The following is a 16,162-nucleotide window of genomic DNA, read 5'->3' as shown; positions in this document are numbered from 1 at the left end:
GCTGACAGGACAAAGATTGTTAACTGATAATTCTGTATTCAGCAAAACAAACCTTTCAAAAAGAAAGGGATCAAAACATTCCCAGAAAAATAAAAAATAAAAGTATGTTATTAGCAGAACTGTTATGTGAGATATAATAAAGTGAGTTCTTTAGGAAAAAATGAAATTTCTCTAGACAATAACTTGAATCCCACAATGAAGTAAATAGCACTAGTAAAAGTAAATCATAAGTGAATATAAGAAAGGATTATTTTTAAAATATTTTATGGCTAAAATAAGCTTAATGAAATATAATAAAATGTGCTATAATGGGGTTATATTGTATTGAGACAATATATATGAATACCGAATTAGAGGAACATTTTATTTATACTATTGAAATTAAGTTAACATTAATATGAACTACATTATTTTACATTAACATGCTAATTGTAGCACTAGGACAAAAACTAAAAGCAAGATCCAGAATATAATAAAATAAAAAATAAAGCGATTCAAATGGGGATTCAATAAGGAGATTCCTGAATAATCTCCATCTAACAAAAACAAAAAGTGGGGGACACTTATAGAGATATTGAGTAGCAAAATATTTCATATGGAAAACAAATAAAATAAGCAAACATTATTTCTCCATTATCATTAATTATCTTAAATGTATCTCAAAAGAGCAGGTATTGGCAGAAATAATCATTTTTTTAAAAAAAAAGCTGATTCAACTCTATTCTACCTAGAAAGCACACTTTAACTCAAAGAAGCAAATGGGCTAAAAGTAAAAGAACAGAGGAAATATACTACACAAGCCAAAAGAAAGCAGGAGTGTTGTAATATCACTGGAATAAATAGACATTAAGAAATATTATATTTAAGGATGAAAGTACATTTGTAATGGTGAAGGTAATAGACCCTCAGGAACATGTAGCATTGTACCAATCAATGGAGCTTCAAAATGAGGGAAAAAGAAAAATGTAATTGGAAGAAGGGACACTATTCAATAACAATTTAAGAAATGAATATTCAACTTATAATATTTGACACTTTGGAATTTTTAAATTGCTATATCTTTGAGTTCATTGATTCTGTCCTGTTTGTGCCCACTGTACTGTCATATCCATCAAAGGCATCTTCATCTGTGTTATAGATTTTGATTTCTAGCATCTCTTTTGAACTCCTTCTTGAGAGTGTAGATCTCTGCTTATATTAACCATTTATTCTTGAATGTTGCCCATTTTTATTAAAGGGTTAGTGATGAATTATAGGTATTTAAATGCTCAGTCTGATAGTTGCAACATGGCCATTTCTGAGTCAATAATTCTTTTGTTCTGGTTCCCTGTATTAGCCTGTCTCTCCAGTTTTCAGAAATTAATTTGTCCTTTGACTTTGATGGGTCTAACCCTTGCTGCTTTTCAATCTCTCCAGCTTTTTGTTGTTGTTGTTGTAGGATGGAGTGATGACTTCCAAGATCTTCACAGGTTGGAGAGAAACCAGAAATTTCCAATAAAGGAAACCAACAAAAGAGAATGTTGGCTCTTTGCAATTATATAAAAAATTGACAAAATGTTTAAATAGATGGATCAAGGCAAAAGAGAAGACTTAACGTTACTAAAATCAGAGTGAAAAAAAAAGATATTACTACTGACCTCATAAAATAAAAAGAAAATGAGGGAATAATATACGTAACAGTTCAACAAACATTACATAACCTAGATGAAATGAACAAAGACTGGGAGAAAATATTGGCAAAGCACTTAGCTGATAAAAGACTGATATCCAAAATACAGAAAGAGGTTTTAAAACTCAACATTAAGAAAACAAAATGCACAACTGTAAAAGGGACAAAAGATCTGAATACACCTCAACAGGAAGAAAAATGATGTAACTTTTGGAAAAGGTGTTTAAGTTGCATATCATTAGGAAATTAATTGTAGATTAAAAAAAGAAGATACCACTACACACCTGTTAAGATCACAGAAAGCCAAGGCTCTGACAACACAAAATGCTGTCCAAGGTGTGAGTGATAGGAACTTGCATTCAGTGCTCATAAACCTACTTTGAAAGATAGTTTGGAAGTTTTTATAAAATGAAACAGAATATTATTCAGCAACCTTGTCCTGGTATTTACCTAAATGAGTTGAAAAGTTATGTAGACAAAAGTCTTATCTATGAAAATGTCTTCATCTTAATTGGTAATTATTAAAATTTGGGAGCATTTAAGATGGTCTTTTGTAGAGAATATATAAACACAATTTGGTACAAAAGCAAAGAATTACTCTTCAGCAATATATATGTATATATACATATATATATATATATATATATATATATATGAAAGAAAAAACTGTGAAGACAGAAAAAGGCACAGAGCACCCTTAAATGTATTTTGAGTGATAACATATTTAAATTTTAGTATCATTTCTCTCTAATGCCCACTGATCTAAGCATCAAAATTTGGAGGAATGTGATATTGGAATAGTGCTTACTATCAGAAAGAATTTTCCTGTGTCATTTTGAAATTCAAATCTTTTTGTAGGAAAATGGCAGAGATTAACCAACTAGCTAATCAAGAATTAAGTAAATTCCTCATGTCTATTAATGAAATCAGACATAAACATGCTATTTTATTCCTTTTGTATAATCATTATATTTATTATATGAATTAGTTCACTGCGACCGGCAATTAGCAACCATCATTAGGAAGTTCAGTATTTTGTTAATATCTGAGTTAGAACATTTTGCTCATTTCTCCATTGATTTAGAATGTGGGTTGTTTTTGTTTTATTTTTCTCTTGACTATACATTGACATTAGCTGTTTGATGACAGCTTGAGAGTCATCAGGGTTGCCTTTGTTTATAGGGATTGTAAGATTGCCGTTGCCTTGCGTGAATATGTTAGGATAATAGTTCACTGCTTGCCATACCTAATCAAGAAAATGTTATCCCTACCCCCTCTCTCTTCTTCCAAACCCCAGCCCATTCAAGAACAGTTAAACCTCTGAATTTGGCCTGGTATTATTCTTGTTCATTAACACAGTTATTTTATTTATTGATTTATTGATTTTTATTTTTATCTATTTATTTATTTTTAAGTAACACAGTTATTTTAAACCACAACTGAGATCTGTGTAACTTATATTGTTGTGTTTTCATCTCAGGAAAAGCATTTTTTCCCCATTCAAAACAAACACCTTTAAATATTATGGTTGACAGCAGCCAAACTCTAAAACCATTGTAACCAGTTGCCTTTCGTTGGTGAGGACTGGGGTAAGACATACTAGATATTAACTTCTACTTTGTTGATAAACAGAGGGAGTTGAGGAGAGAGAGAGGGAGAAAAAGAGAGGAGCTGTCGGGGGAGAGTAGGGGAGAGGGAGAGAGGGGAAAGTAGGGGGAGAAGAAGAGGACAGGCTGCCTGATAACTTGTTGTGTGTGGTTTAAACTCAGGATGAAAGAAAGACTCAAAGTGTACGCAACAAGAACTGGGAAGTGGAGGTTGCCCTTCAAAAACAGTTTTCTTAGGGTATAAAAAGATGGGATCTTGGGGCTGGGGTTGTGGCTCAGTGGTTGAGTGCTCGCCTAGCAAGCACAAGGCACCAGGTTCAATCCTCAGCACCACATAAATGTAAAATAAAGGTATTGAATCCACCTAAAGCTTGAGAATAAAATATTTAAAAAAAAAAAAAGATAGGATCTTGTAGAATTAAGACATTACCATGCTGAAAGTATTTGTCCCTAAACTGAGTTCACTAATTCTTTTCCATGCTCCATTCTAGATATTGGGAGATATAGCCAGGAACAAAATAGTTGAGGTTATTGCAGGTAAGGTTATATTCTAAAAGAGGAGGGGGGAAAAAACCCACATAAGATCTAAATCTGTTCTTGTAGTGCCTCATTTCTGTATCAGTTACCCTTTGCTACATAATAAACCATACTCAAATTTTGTAACTGAAAACATCACACATTTTTAGCTCAAAATTCTGGGGGTTGATTGGACAGTTCCTTTGGCTGAGCTCAGCTGGGTTATGAGTTAGCTGACAGTAGCTGGCAGATTGACTGGCAGTTGGGTGACCTACAATGGACTCACTCCCAAGTCAGACATTTGGCAGGTTGTCGGCTGCGGCAAAAATGGTGACCTCAAGTTTCAGCTTCTTCACAAGAATACACGGATATGAAGGTCGTAATAGCCAAAGCTACACATAAACGTGAACAAGGTCAAGTGTACCACACAGGCGAATTTAAGCCACAAAACAGTGGCATCTTTCATTGGGGATTTCAAATCCCATCTTTTAATAGAAGACACTGAAAAATATTGCAGCTACTTTTTTTACACTCTACTACAGTCTCCATTGCAGATCTTTTAGCTTGCTGCAACCATTATTTTCTGCTAATTGTTATTTCTGTTTGCACTCAAAAGCTGATAATATATTTAAATTAAGAAAAAATGAAAACAGTAAATTACGTTTCTGTTCAGCAATATGTGCATGGGAGATTAAGTGAACAGGCAAATGCCCAAATGGCACACAATCATTTCCAGGCAGATTAAAAAGAGCTCAGCAGGTGCTATTTTTAAAAGGAAAATGTAAAAAAATAAAAAAAATAAAAAATAAATAAAAGGAAAATGTTCTTCTGTGGTGACAGACGATGCTGCTCTGGGGATGTCTTCTAATAACAGAATATTTCCACCAGAAAAGGAATTTCAACTGGTGTCATTTTGTCCCCAGATAAAAGTGCTCTGGGAGCTGGAAAGCTCTGAAGACACTGCTATTATTGCTCTTGGTTTGCTCTGTGAATGTATCCACAAGGACGAGAATGCTCACACCACAATGCAGAATTCTCATACGGCACTTTGGAGCAACACTTCAACAATACTTAACAACTTAAATTTTACTGTTTATGGCTTGGCTTCTGTGGCATATTCCCCCCAAGGTACATCATAATCAGCCAACATTTAGGAAGAAAACTTCATTCAGTTAGTCCCTAATAAAGTGGGATTCCTACCTCAGGTCTGAGGAAACTGCAAATTCTGAAATTTATATAACGGGGCAGAGTCAGAGTGGGATGTCTGCAAGGAGAATACAGGAAAGGAATTTCCAGTGCCTTCAAAACTTAATAAGAGGTTTATGTCATGGTGCCAGCATGAGAGATCTAGTTTCTCACCTGACTTGGATCTTAATTTTTCCAGGAATTCTCTGTAAATTTGAGCACAGATTTTTTCTAAAACCCCTGTAAAGATTAGGAAAATTAGAGCACAAATTAAGTGATATTCTAAAAGCTCACAGTCACATTAGAAAAATAGCCTTCTACAAATCTAGTTCACCCCTAATCTTATGCCTGATTCCCCTCTTATGAGACCCACATTGTGTAATCACTAATGGAGGGCCAAAATGATTATAATAGTGGGAAGCCTACTACATTTGAAAATTTCTAAGCTTATCCAACATGCACTTACGTAATTGAAAATGTCGACTCTTGGGGCTGGAGATGTGGCTCAAGCAGTAGCATGCTCACCTGGCATGCGCAGGGTGCTGGGTTCTATCCTCAGCACCACATAAAAATAAAATAAAGATGTTGTGACCACCGAAAACTAAATATATATATATATATATATTAAAAAAATTCTCTCTCTCTCTCTTTAAAAAAAGTGTCAACTCTTTAGCAGTCACTTTGCTTGCAGAAAAAAATGATGGTGAATAAGAGATTGTAGATTCCTACTCTAGATAAGAAAGGATATGTTGATAGAATTAAAACTGCAGAGATCATATAGCATATTTCCTTATTCTAAATGATACTCCTTTGACTCAAGTTATATTGACTGCTCTGGGATGCAAACATAATGTCAAATAGAAGTCTAATCCTTCTCCCAAAGAATACATTCACAAGGAATTTAAAGAAAACTACTAAGACCTGTTTACAAGCTAAAGACCTTCTCTGACTTCATTTACATTTTGGTTAATTCACAAATACATTCCTGACCATTGATTATGTGCTAATCTTTGGGTATATTACATGAATATAGACAAAATTTCCACCTTCAAGAACTGTTTTGCTAACCATTCTTGCACATAACCACTGCTCAATTTGAAAGAACTCTCATCCAAAACTTTATCGTATGAAATACTGACAAACAACCTTATGTTAAAAGGTCAATTTCCATTAGTGGGTCTTAACCGAGGGGAAATTTTGCCCTTCCAGGAATATTTAGTAGTGTTTGGGGGTATTTGGGTCCTAATAGCTGTGGGAAGAAACCAACAATCCAATATACAGACAAACTCCTACAAAAAAAGATTTATATATATGGTCCAAGATTTAATAGTGACAATGTTAAGAAACAGTGATTTACACTGAAAGTATATGGGATTGTTTTCTACTTTAAGGAGAAGTGTATACTGAACACACAGTAAAAAAATGTCCACTCATGCCATTTGTCGCTGACTTTGCAAGGCCTGGTTTTACTGATGAATTCTACCAGACAATTTTAAAAAGCATTACATTTAGCAACACTCCTTCTCAAATTCTTCCAAAGAACTGAGTGAAGAGAAAATTTCCAAACATAATTGGTCTAATATCAAAGCCATATGACTCAATAAGAAAAGGAATTACAATCAATATCCCCCATGAATCTAAATGTAGAACACTTCAACAAAATATGAGAAAACTCCATCAGAATAAGGGTTTGAAGAACAAGACCCATGGGGGCTGGAACAAGTTTAAAAGGCATTCTTGGAAAGTAACTTTTTAAATTTGACTTTTATTTTTAAATTATTGTAGATAATTTAGACTACAGAAGAGTTTCACAGATAATAAATTCCTGTATATCTTTCATCCAGTTTCCTCTAATATTAACCTCTTAAGTAACCATAGTACATTTATCAAAACTAAGACGTTAAACCTTAATATAAATTCTGTTAACTAAACCACATTCTATTTGGATTTCAATTGTTTTCCCACTAAGTCCTTTTTCTTGTCCAGTATTGGATCCTGTATGTCATATCACATTGAGTTCTCATGAGATTCGATCTGTGATGTTTCTTATGGTCTTCCTTGCCTTTCATGAACTTGACACTTCTAAAAGTACTGGTCATGTGTGTTTTGACTGCCCCTCATTGTAGATTTGGCTAGTGACATTTTTAAACTTTGATTATGGATTTTTGGAAAAAAGACTATAGAAGAGAAGTGACCATCAATGCATGTTACTTTAGTTGCTCATATTATTCCAGCTTTGTTCTTTGGAAGCTCTTTCTAGTGGACATCTGAGTATTTGTGACATGATATCCCCTTGGCTCATTACCGATGACATTAGATATGATTGCTTGGTTAAGGGAGTGTCTGTAATTTATTTGCAGTTTTGTCACATATTTCTTAACAAGAATATTATGCCCTTTCCCTATTACATTTGGTAGAAATGATTAAGTCCAACCCACACTCAGGGAAGGGAATTAATCTTTACTTTCTAGAGAGGGGAATATCAAATAATTTGCAGACATAGGTTAAATCCACAACAATAATAATTACACATTTGATCAGAGATATTTACAAGCTCTGCAAATATCCTATATGTTCCTAAAATTTTGCCCACTAATTTGAGTATTCCTCAGGGTATATTGCCTGCATTAATAATTACTGAGGAATAATTATTAATCATAATTGTGATTTTCTATTTCCCCCATTTTCCAATGTATTATTATTTGGAATTCTAATATAAGGAAAATATATCCATTCTTCTCCATTATTGTGTTTGTTGTCAATTTATTTACAAATATGGACTTATGTTTATTTTACTCCTTATGTTATAATTCAATTTTGTTGTTTTTCATTCTGTTGGTCATTCTTTGAAGCTTTTGCATTCTGACCTGCATCCAAGTTTTCTTTCATTCACGGGACTTTTTACCATTTGGGGTAACCAGATGTGAGAAGCTTATAATGTATTTTCCTTTTCTCAGATCTAGAATCATCCATCTGTGGGAGGATCCCTGATTCTTTATTTTTGGTTGTTTGTTTGGTTTTAGGTGTGTATTTTTACTGAACTGGTCGGAAGACTGTACAGGTAATCCCTCCTCTACTCCCAGGAAGACAAAGAACTTTCATACATCTTTAAAGTTGGGGGACAAAAAGAGGGGATTCACGACGGCTGACCATTCAAAAATAAAACAAAATTCAAAAAGTATTAAGGCAAGACTTTTAAAAGATCATATTTCATAATTTACATAAAAGCAATGCTGTCACCTTCCTGTACGGTTTCCCGCTCCAGTTTTTAAATCCGAGTCCAATGCGGCCAAAACAAAACAAAACAAAGTAAAAATCAAAACAAAAAAAAAGAGAACAAACACAGCCATACCCATCTCATCTTGTTTTCTGAGCAAGTTAGGTTTTTGTCCAGAAAAGCAAAGTAACAGTCTGCCTTAGAAGCATTTGTGGTGGACAATGGAGGGGCCGGCCTCGGCGTACTCCTGTTTGCTGATCCATATTTGCTGGAAGGTGGACAGTGACGCCAGGATGGAGCCGCCGATCCACACGGAGTACTTGCGCTCGGGGGGAGCCACGATCTTGATCTTCACGGTGCTGGGCGCCAGGGCCGAGATCTCCTTGTGCATCCTGTCGGCAAGGCCTGGGTACATGGTGGTGCCCCCGGACAGCACTGTGTTGGCGTAGAGGTCCTTGCGAAGGTCGACGTCACACTTCAGGATGGAGTTGAAGGTGGTCTCGTGGATGCCGCAGGATTCCAGGCCCAGGAAGCAAGGCTGGAAGAGCGCCTCTGGGCAGCGGAACCGTTCACTGCCGATGGTGATCACCTGGCCGTCGGGCAGCTCGTAGCTCTTCTCCAGGGAGGAGCTGGTGGCCGCCGTGGACATCTCCTGCTTGAAGTCCAAGGCCACGTAGCACAGCTTCTCCTTGATGTCGCGCACGATTTCGCGCTCGGCTGTGGTGGTGAAGCTGTAGCCACGCTCGGTCAAGATCTTCATGAGGTAGCCCGTGAGGTTCCAGCCGGCCAGGTCCAGGCGCAAGATGGCGTGGGTGAGGGCATACCCCTCATAGATGGGCACTGTGTGGGTGACCCCGTCGCCAGAGTCCATCACAATGCTGGTGGTGCGGCCAGAGGCGTAGAGGGACAGCACGGCCTGGAGAGCCACGTACAGGGCCGGGGTGCCGAAGCTCTCGAACATGATCTGGGCCATCTTTTCACGGTTGGACTTGGGGTTCAGTGGGGCCTCGGTCAGCAGCACAGGGTGCTCCTCGGGGGCCACGCGCAGCTCATGGTAGAAGGTGTGGTGCCAGATTTTCTCCATGTCGTCCCAGTTGGTGACGACACCATGCTCAATGGGGTACTTGAGGGTCAGGATGCCTCTCTTGCTCTGGGCCTCATCACCCACGTAGGAATCCTTCTGGCCTATGCCCATCAACATGCCATGGTGCCGGGGGCGCCCGACAATGGAGGGGAAGACGACCCGGGGGGCGTCCTCACCCGCGAAGCCGGCCTTGCACACGCCTGAGCCATTGTCAAGGACGAGGGCGGCGATATCGATGTAGTCTTCCGTGGCAAAATCCGTGGCCAGTGTGGACCGGCAGCGGTGGAACGGCAGCGGTGGGACGGCGAGGGGACTGTACTCGCTGGGTGGACGTGATCTCAGCAGTCCTAACTCTTCTTATTAGAGAATGGTATTTAGAAACCAAAATTGGGGTTCTGGGTGTGTTTATTGGCTACTGTGGTGTCATTACTTCTTGGCCCTGTCATGAGACAGAACTAGGAGGGGACAGGGGCTAGAGTGGGAGTTGCTAGCCAGTGGTCAATGGTTTAATTTATCATAATTATGTAATGAAACTTCCATAAGGTTCTGTTATGGTTCAGATGTGAGGTTTCTCCCCAAATTTCCTATGTGAGACAAAGCAAGAAGGTTTAGAGGTGGAATGATTGGGTTATAAGAGTCTTAACCCAATCAGTGAATTAATCCCCTGATAAGGATGAATTGAGTCATAACTGAAGGTGGGAAGGTCATTGGGGGCATGCATTTGGGGTATATATTTGTCCCTGGAAGATAGAATCAGTCTCTGCTTCCTGGTGCCATGTTCCCAGATGTATTCCTCTGCCACTCACTTCTGCCCTGATGTTCTACCTCATCTCAGGCCCTGAGATGATACAATAGGCCATCTAAGAACTGAGACCTCTGAAGCCATGTGCCCCAAAATAAACTTTTCCTCCTCTAAAATTATTTTTGGTCAGGTATTTTGGGGGCTGAATAAAACAGACCCCAAAATGACAGTGTGCAGAAAACTTCTGGACAGCTGACCATGAGGAGGTCCCTGGAGGTTGGTGTGTTGAGAGAAGGCAGGGGACTCTAGGCTGTTTCTCTCATACCTCACACTATGTGTTTCATCTAATCGGCTCTCTGGCTGTATCCTTTGCAATATCCTTTATAGTAAGTTAGTTAACATAAGTAAAATGTTTCCTAAATTCTCTGAGCCACTCTGACAAATTAATTCATTCCAAAGACGGTGGTCACAGGAACTCCAGCAGGTCGTTAGAAGTACAGGTTGCAACTTGAAATTTTCTATTGGCATCTGAAGTGAGGAACAGTCTTGTGGCACTGAGCCCTTAACCTGTAGAAGCCCCCTAGCTATAAGCTCAGCAAACTTGAACATGACTTTCCTCAATCTGAGTTGAATCATTGTCACCCCATGTTAATAAATCAGCAGGACCCAGTGAGAAACTCATTTATCTTTGATGCGTGAACATACACTTGTTCCTTTTATCAATTCATTTAATGTTCCATAAAAAGACAAACCTGCAAAGCATCTAGTCTTACTGATCTTAATCAACTTTTATTTGTGATTCTAGAATTGGGCAGCTCTCAGAACCAGCCACAGGGTCACAACGAGATCTGAAAGCATTTAAGTAAATTTAAATGACATAGAGAAGCAGCTAACTGATTACAACTCTGTGCTTGCTTTATTTGAACACAGTTTGAACTGTTGGCCATCTGAGATTGAATAAAGCTGTGCTGCTGTGATTGGCTGAGACTCAGATGTTTTTTTTTTTTTTTGCCTCAAAAATAAGCTTTCAGTTATTTGTCTAATGGTTAACAATGTAGGCATTCTAAGGCCCAATTTATCTTGATTTTACATATCTATGTTTCTATAATAACTTGGAAATAAGCTAGACAGCTTATGATAGTCCATTGTGATTGATTGCACACTTTAGTGGTAGATAATATTCTAGACTAGCAAAAGCTTTAGTAAGTTTTATTTCACAAATATAAGCTATCCTGAAGTGGTATCCAAAAATGTGTAAGATGTGGTGGCACACACTTGTAATCACAGCAATTCAGGAGGCTAAGGTAGGAGGATCACAAATTCAAAGCCATCCTTAGCAAATTTGTGAGGCCCTAAGCAATTTAGTGAGACCCCATCTCAAAAGAAAAAAGAAAAATGGGCTGGGGGATATAGCTCAGTGATTAAGTTCCCTGGGTTCAATCCCTCATATTAAAAAAAAAAAAAATCTGATCAGGATAGGTTAGATCAGCACAATTCACTCTTTTAGGTAATATTTGTACTTGAGGTATCAACTCTTTTAAAACTTAATTTGCTTTCTTCCTCACTTATAAAAAAAGAAAAGAAGAAAAAATAAAATTAAAATACCTTCCCAAAGAGCCTCATGTTTCTGTATAACCACTTCATATTTTAATCTTTCTCTCTCTCTCTTTCAATCTGTCCCTTTCTCTTCTCTTTCCTTCTCTACGTAAGAATTAAGGCATGAATTAAAATATAAAAGTGTATGAAAAACTTCTCCACCTAACCATACCATAAAAGGAAATTTTTACTTACAAAATAACTAAAGAAAACTAAATATTATTGCAAAAATTATTCCTTTTGATGTTCTGTAAGGGTATTTGTAATTTCTTCTCTCTCTTCCTTTTTGTTTTTGTTTTTGTTTTTGATACTAGGGATTGAACCCAGGGACACATAACCACTGAACCACATTGCTAGCCCTTTTTGTATTTTATTTAGAGACAGGGTCTCCCTGACTTGCTTAGGGCCTCGCTAAATTCCTAAGGCTGGCTTTGAACTCTTGATCGCCCTGCCTTAGCCTCCCAAACTGCTAGGATTATAGGCATTCGCCACGGTGCTGGGCACAAATTCTCTTAAAGTTTGAAATTTTTCAAGCTAACTGAACTTTATATACTTCAGTTATATAATGTTCATATAAGTGAAATGCCGTAACGGAATATTGTCAACTCCACTTGATCTGTGGAGTTGTATTTCATATTGAATGCAGTTCTGTCTATACCTCTTGCCATGAGAGAGAGACTCAGTAACACATTAGATGACCTCCATACATTAAACATCAGCAGTTCAGTGCGATAGAATTTATCTTAAGGAAAATTCAGAGATGTTACAATTAGTTAAACCTCACCAATTAGGACAAGTAGAAATACAGAATTTAATTTTATGTGCAGTCAGGTGGATAACCTCTAAGTACAAGTTGGCTAATATTTTGATTTTTTTTCTATTTTCTGAAAAAGAAAAAAAAAGCTGTATCAATGAAACTATGATAGGGACTCACTTACTGCATGTAATTTTCTTACCTTAATCTGATTGGAAAAGTCAACTATCAGTCACTTCCCTTTCTATAATAATATAGATTTTCATTTTATTTTAAATATCCTTGAACTTGTTCCATAAGAAATATAAGACTTAACCAAGTAACCTGAACAAATTAAATGCCTATTCTTTGACATGCAAAATGGATTGAGGTCTTGGTATTATTTAAAATGTCAGCAATAATTTGTCTGCTGGGAGCATACCTTTTCTTCCTATTTTTCAATCTTACTCCAAGCACCTTAATGCATATTTTATGAACCATAGTTAACTTTTTTTTGTTTTGTTTTAAACTCCTTAGTCCTAGTGGCATTTTTTAAAAGTGGTTGTCATATATGTAAAGTTGCCAAGCATTTCTAGAAAACAATATAATTAGAAAAACACTCTTGTGATGATTATTCCCTCTTGTGTGACCTTCAGAAACAGAAATAATAGAAATTCATTGAGGATGTAAGTGGAATTCCTCAGCAATACCTCAATTAGCAGTTAAATTGGGCAACTTAATAATACGACTAATTTTAATATTGAAGATACATTTTATAACATGATATGTACGTGCCTACCTTTCTGTTCTTTAGGGATACCTTGGACATTCTGTTCATGGGCTCTCCTTTTATCTGCATATGATATAGCCCACAAGTCATTTATTATTATTTTTCTCCCTCTCCCTTCACTTAGCATTATGCATCAATACATAAAATCAGAAAGCTTATCCAAATGAAGTAGACCTCAGAAATCATCACTGTGGATGGACAGCCCATTGGGGAAGGCTTGATAAATCCCTATTCCTCTCATTTCTGAGCAGTGTGCATCAGTGTCTTAAGAGCATTCACATTTCTGCACGATTCCAGTGCCAGTGGAATTGCAGTCCCTCATAGAGGTAAATAACACATGTAAAGTTGTTAATTGACTTTGGCCTAGAATGATTTCGGGCTTTGGCTCTAACTGCCTCCTTTTGTTTTTCTTTCTGTCCATTTTTGTTTTTAAAATTATTATTTTCTCTGATTATTTACTTCAGAGTAAGTAAGGTAAGACCTACAAAACCAGTGCTTCTTTTCTTTTCTTTCAACTTAGAACTTTGCGGTATTGCCTCCAGGAGACATGAGGGGAAAGACAGACAGGGTGTAAGACATTTAAAGAAAAATACGCAAGGGGAACAGGGTGAAAAATCAGTATGTCTTATCATGTGCTACAGTCAAAATAAAGTTTCTGAAAGAGTAATGCTATGTCAGGAAATGAACTGGAAAGCTCTTGGAGCAAAGTCTTATGTACACTCCAAACTAGGGATCCAAATGTCAAAATTGTGTGTACATCTCTATCTACATCCATCTCTCTCTACATCTTCTTGGTCTTTACTCCTGTCCTGCAGGTCTACTTGTTTCCTTTCCAGGCTGTACTAACAGGGAAGTATTCTTCTTTTAATTGAGGAATCAAATATGTTCTTTCTGAATGATTTCTTAGTATCCAAACGCTTGACTTTTTCACAATAAAATGTTCATAATAAAGAGAATCATTTTAATAAAATAGACACTAGTATTGCTGTATGTATATACGTGACTGCATGACCAATGTGATTCTGCAATCTGTACACTCAGAAAAATGAGAAATTATACCCCATTTGATTCAAATGTATGTTAAGATCATTGTACTGTCATGTGTAAATAAATAAAAAAGTGAATCATTTTAGATCACAATTTTACTTTGCAAGCTACCATTCTTTAACTAGAAACTGCTTAGATGTATAAAGCTCAAGAGAAGGGGAAGAATAAAAATAATTAAAAAAATACACAAGTGAGAAAATAGGAAACAAAAAGGTAAATATAAAACCCAACTCTGTCAATAATTACATTAAATTAAATGGCTTAAATAGTCCAATTATAAGATTATCATTTTAACTCAAACACCAAGACACTAATGTTCATTGTCTATGTAAAACCCACTTGAAGTATGGGGACATAAACAGGCTAAAAGTAAAAGGATGGGAAATGATATATCATTCTAATAATTAAGTGAACCCTGGAGTAGCCATATAAAACTGCAAGAATAATATAGAATTCAGGGCAAATAGTATTTCAAGAATCCAGAGAACCATTTTAATGATATTAATAACAACAATTCATTAAACAGATAAAACAAACCTCGACATTTATGGTCTTACGCTCAGTTCCCTCTTCTCCTGTATTCGCCCTACAAACTCTGGCTGCTGAAGCCCTTGGGCTCTGAAGTCCTGTGTCACCAGAAGGGCACCAGCAGGCTGTGCTAGGATCACCCTGCTGTGCCATGACTCAGACATGGTCTCTATGCATCAAGCTGTTAATCACAGCTGTTCATCACAGAGTTCACCTTGTGTTTTGTTTGTTTGTTTATCTTGTTTGAAAGGTGACTGTCTTCCTTGGCCTGATGTCCAATGTCCTGAAAACCTCTGTTTCATGCATTTTATTTTCAAGCTTTTAATTTATTTTGGGCTGGAAATTAAATCTGGTTTCAGTTACTCCTCAGCCAAAAGTGAAAGTTTCCTCCTTTTTCAAAAATTTTTATTTCATTGAGTTACTTGCTCAACTAATGTTGAATATTTGTGGACCCCCAAAAATGTATATATTAAAACCAAATTTCCAATATAGTGGGGAGGTGATTTGGCCATGAAGGTGTAACCCCTCATAAATGAGATTTATACCCTTATAAAACAGACTTCAGTGATTTTGTTTCTCCTTCCACCACACAACCATACACGACGAAAAGATCATCATCTATGAAACAAGAAGTGGGCCCTCAAGAGAAACAAAATCTACCAGAGTTGGCTCTTGAACTGCTGAGCCTCCATGACTGTTAAAGAAATTAATTTCTATTGCTTATAGACTTCAGAGTATAAGGTACTTTTATTATAGTAGCAAAAATATTTTATGTCTCTCCTATATATATCACATATATTCACATATGTATATGGGCTCTATATTCATATGTTGACAAACATGAACATCAGTGCAGAATATACGATTTCCTTCACTCAATCACATGGGAGGAGAGAGAGAGAGAGAGAGAGAGAGAGAGAGAGAGAGAGAGAGAGAGAGAGAGAGAGAGAGAGAAAGGAGAAAGAGAAAGTACCATACACAAAGCCAGTCCCCATAAATAAAGAAAAATTAAATTATAGTCCCTGCCATCGTAAGTTCACATTTTCATGGGAAAAAAAAACAAGAAAATATTGGATTAGAAAAAATAGCTTAGTAAAGGGCAAATAATAAAACCAAAATGAAAAAATCATTAGTCTATAAAGTGAAAAGGATAGGAAGTGATCTCTGAGCCTTATTTTATGATCTCATACTGGATTTTTCAGGGCAAAAAGCATTTGTGAATCTTTGTAAGAAGAGGAAACCATGTAGGTGCAGAGTCATTAGGAAGCAGAACACTTTAGTTGGATTTGGAATCTAAGGGTGAACTGGGGAAACACTAGGGTATGAAGAGCCTGGTAGGAAGGAGTTGGAGTTTCATACTCTGAGATTTAGGAAACCACCATGGGATTTTTAAACCAGGAAGAAATACAATTCTATTTACATTTTAATAAAATTATACTGGTGACCGT

At 36.8% G+C, this 16,162-nt stretch overlaps 1 protein-coding gene across 1 annotated transcript; it reads right to left on the bottom strand.

Annotated features, from left to right (window-relative positions):
* Positions 1-6,279: 6,279 nt before the first annotated feature.
* LOC101954496 (actin, cytoplasmic 2) lies at positions 6,280-9,489 on the bottom strand. Its single transcript, XM_078052389.1, has one exon. The coding sequence runs from the start codon at positions 9,393-9,395 to the stop codon at positions 8,394-8,396; it is 1,002 nt and encodes a 333-aa protein (XP_077908515.1). The 5' UTR covers positions 9,396-9,489; the 3' UTR covers positions 6,280-8,393.
* Positions 9,490-16,162: the final 6,673 nt, after the last annotated feature.

The sequence above is a fragment of the Ictidomys tridecemlineatus genome, chromosome 1, assembly GCF_052094955.1.
Source record: "Ictidomys tridecemlineatus isolate mIctTri1 chromosome 1, mIctTri1.hap1, whole genome shotgun sequence".
In the NCBI taxonomy this organism is placed as follows: domain Eukaryota; kingdom Metazoa; phylum Chordata; class Mammalia; order Rodentia; family Sciuridae; genus Ictidomys; species Ictidomys tridecemlineatus.
Note: the sequence above shows the minus strand (reverse complement) of the source record. Positions and strands in the feature narration are given on the sequence as shown.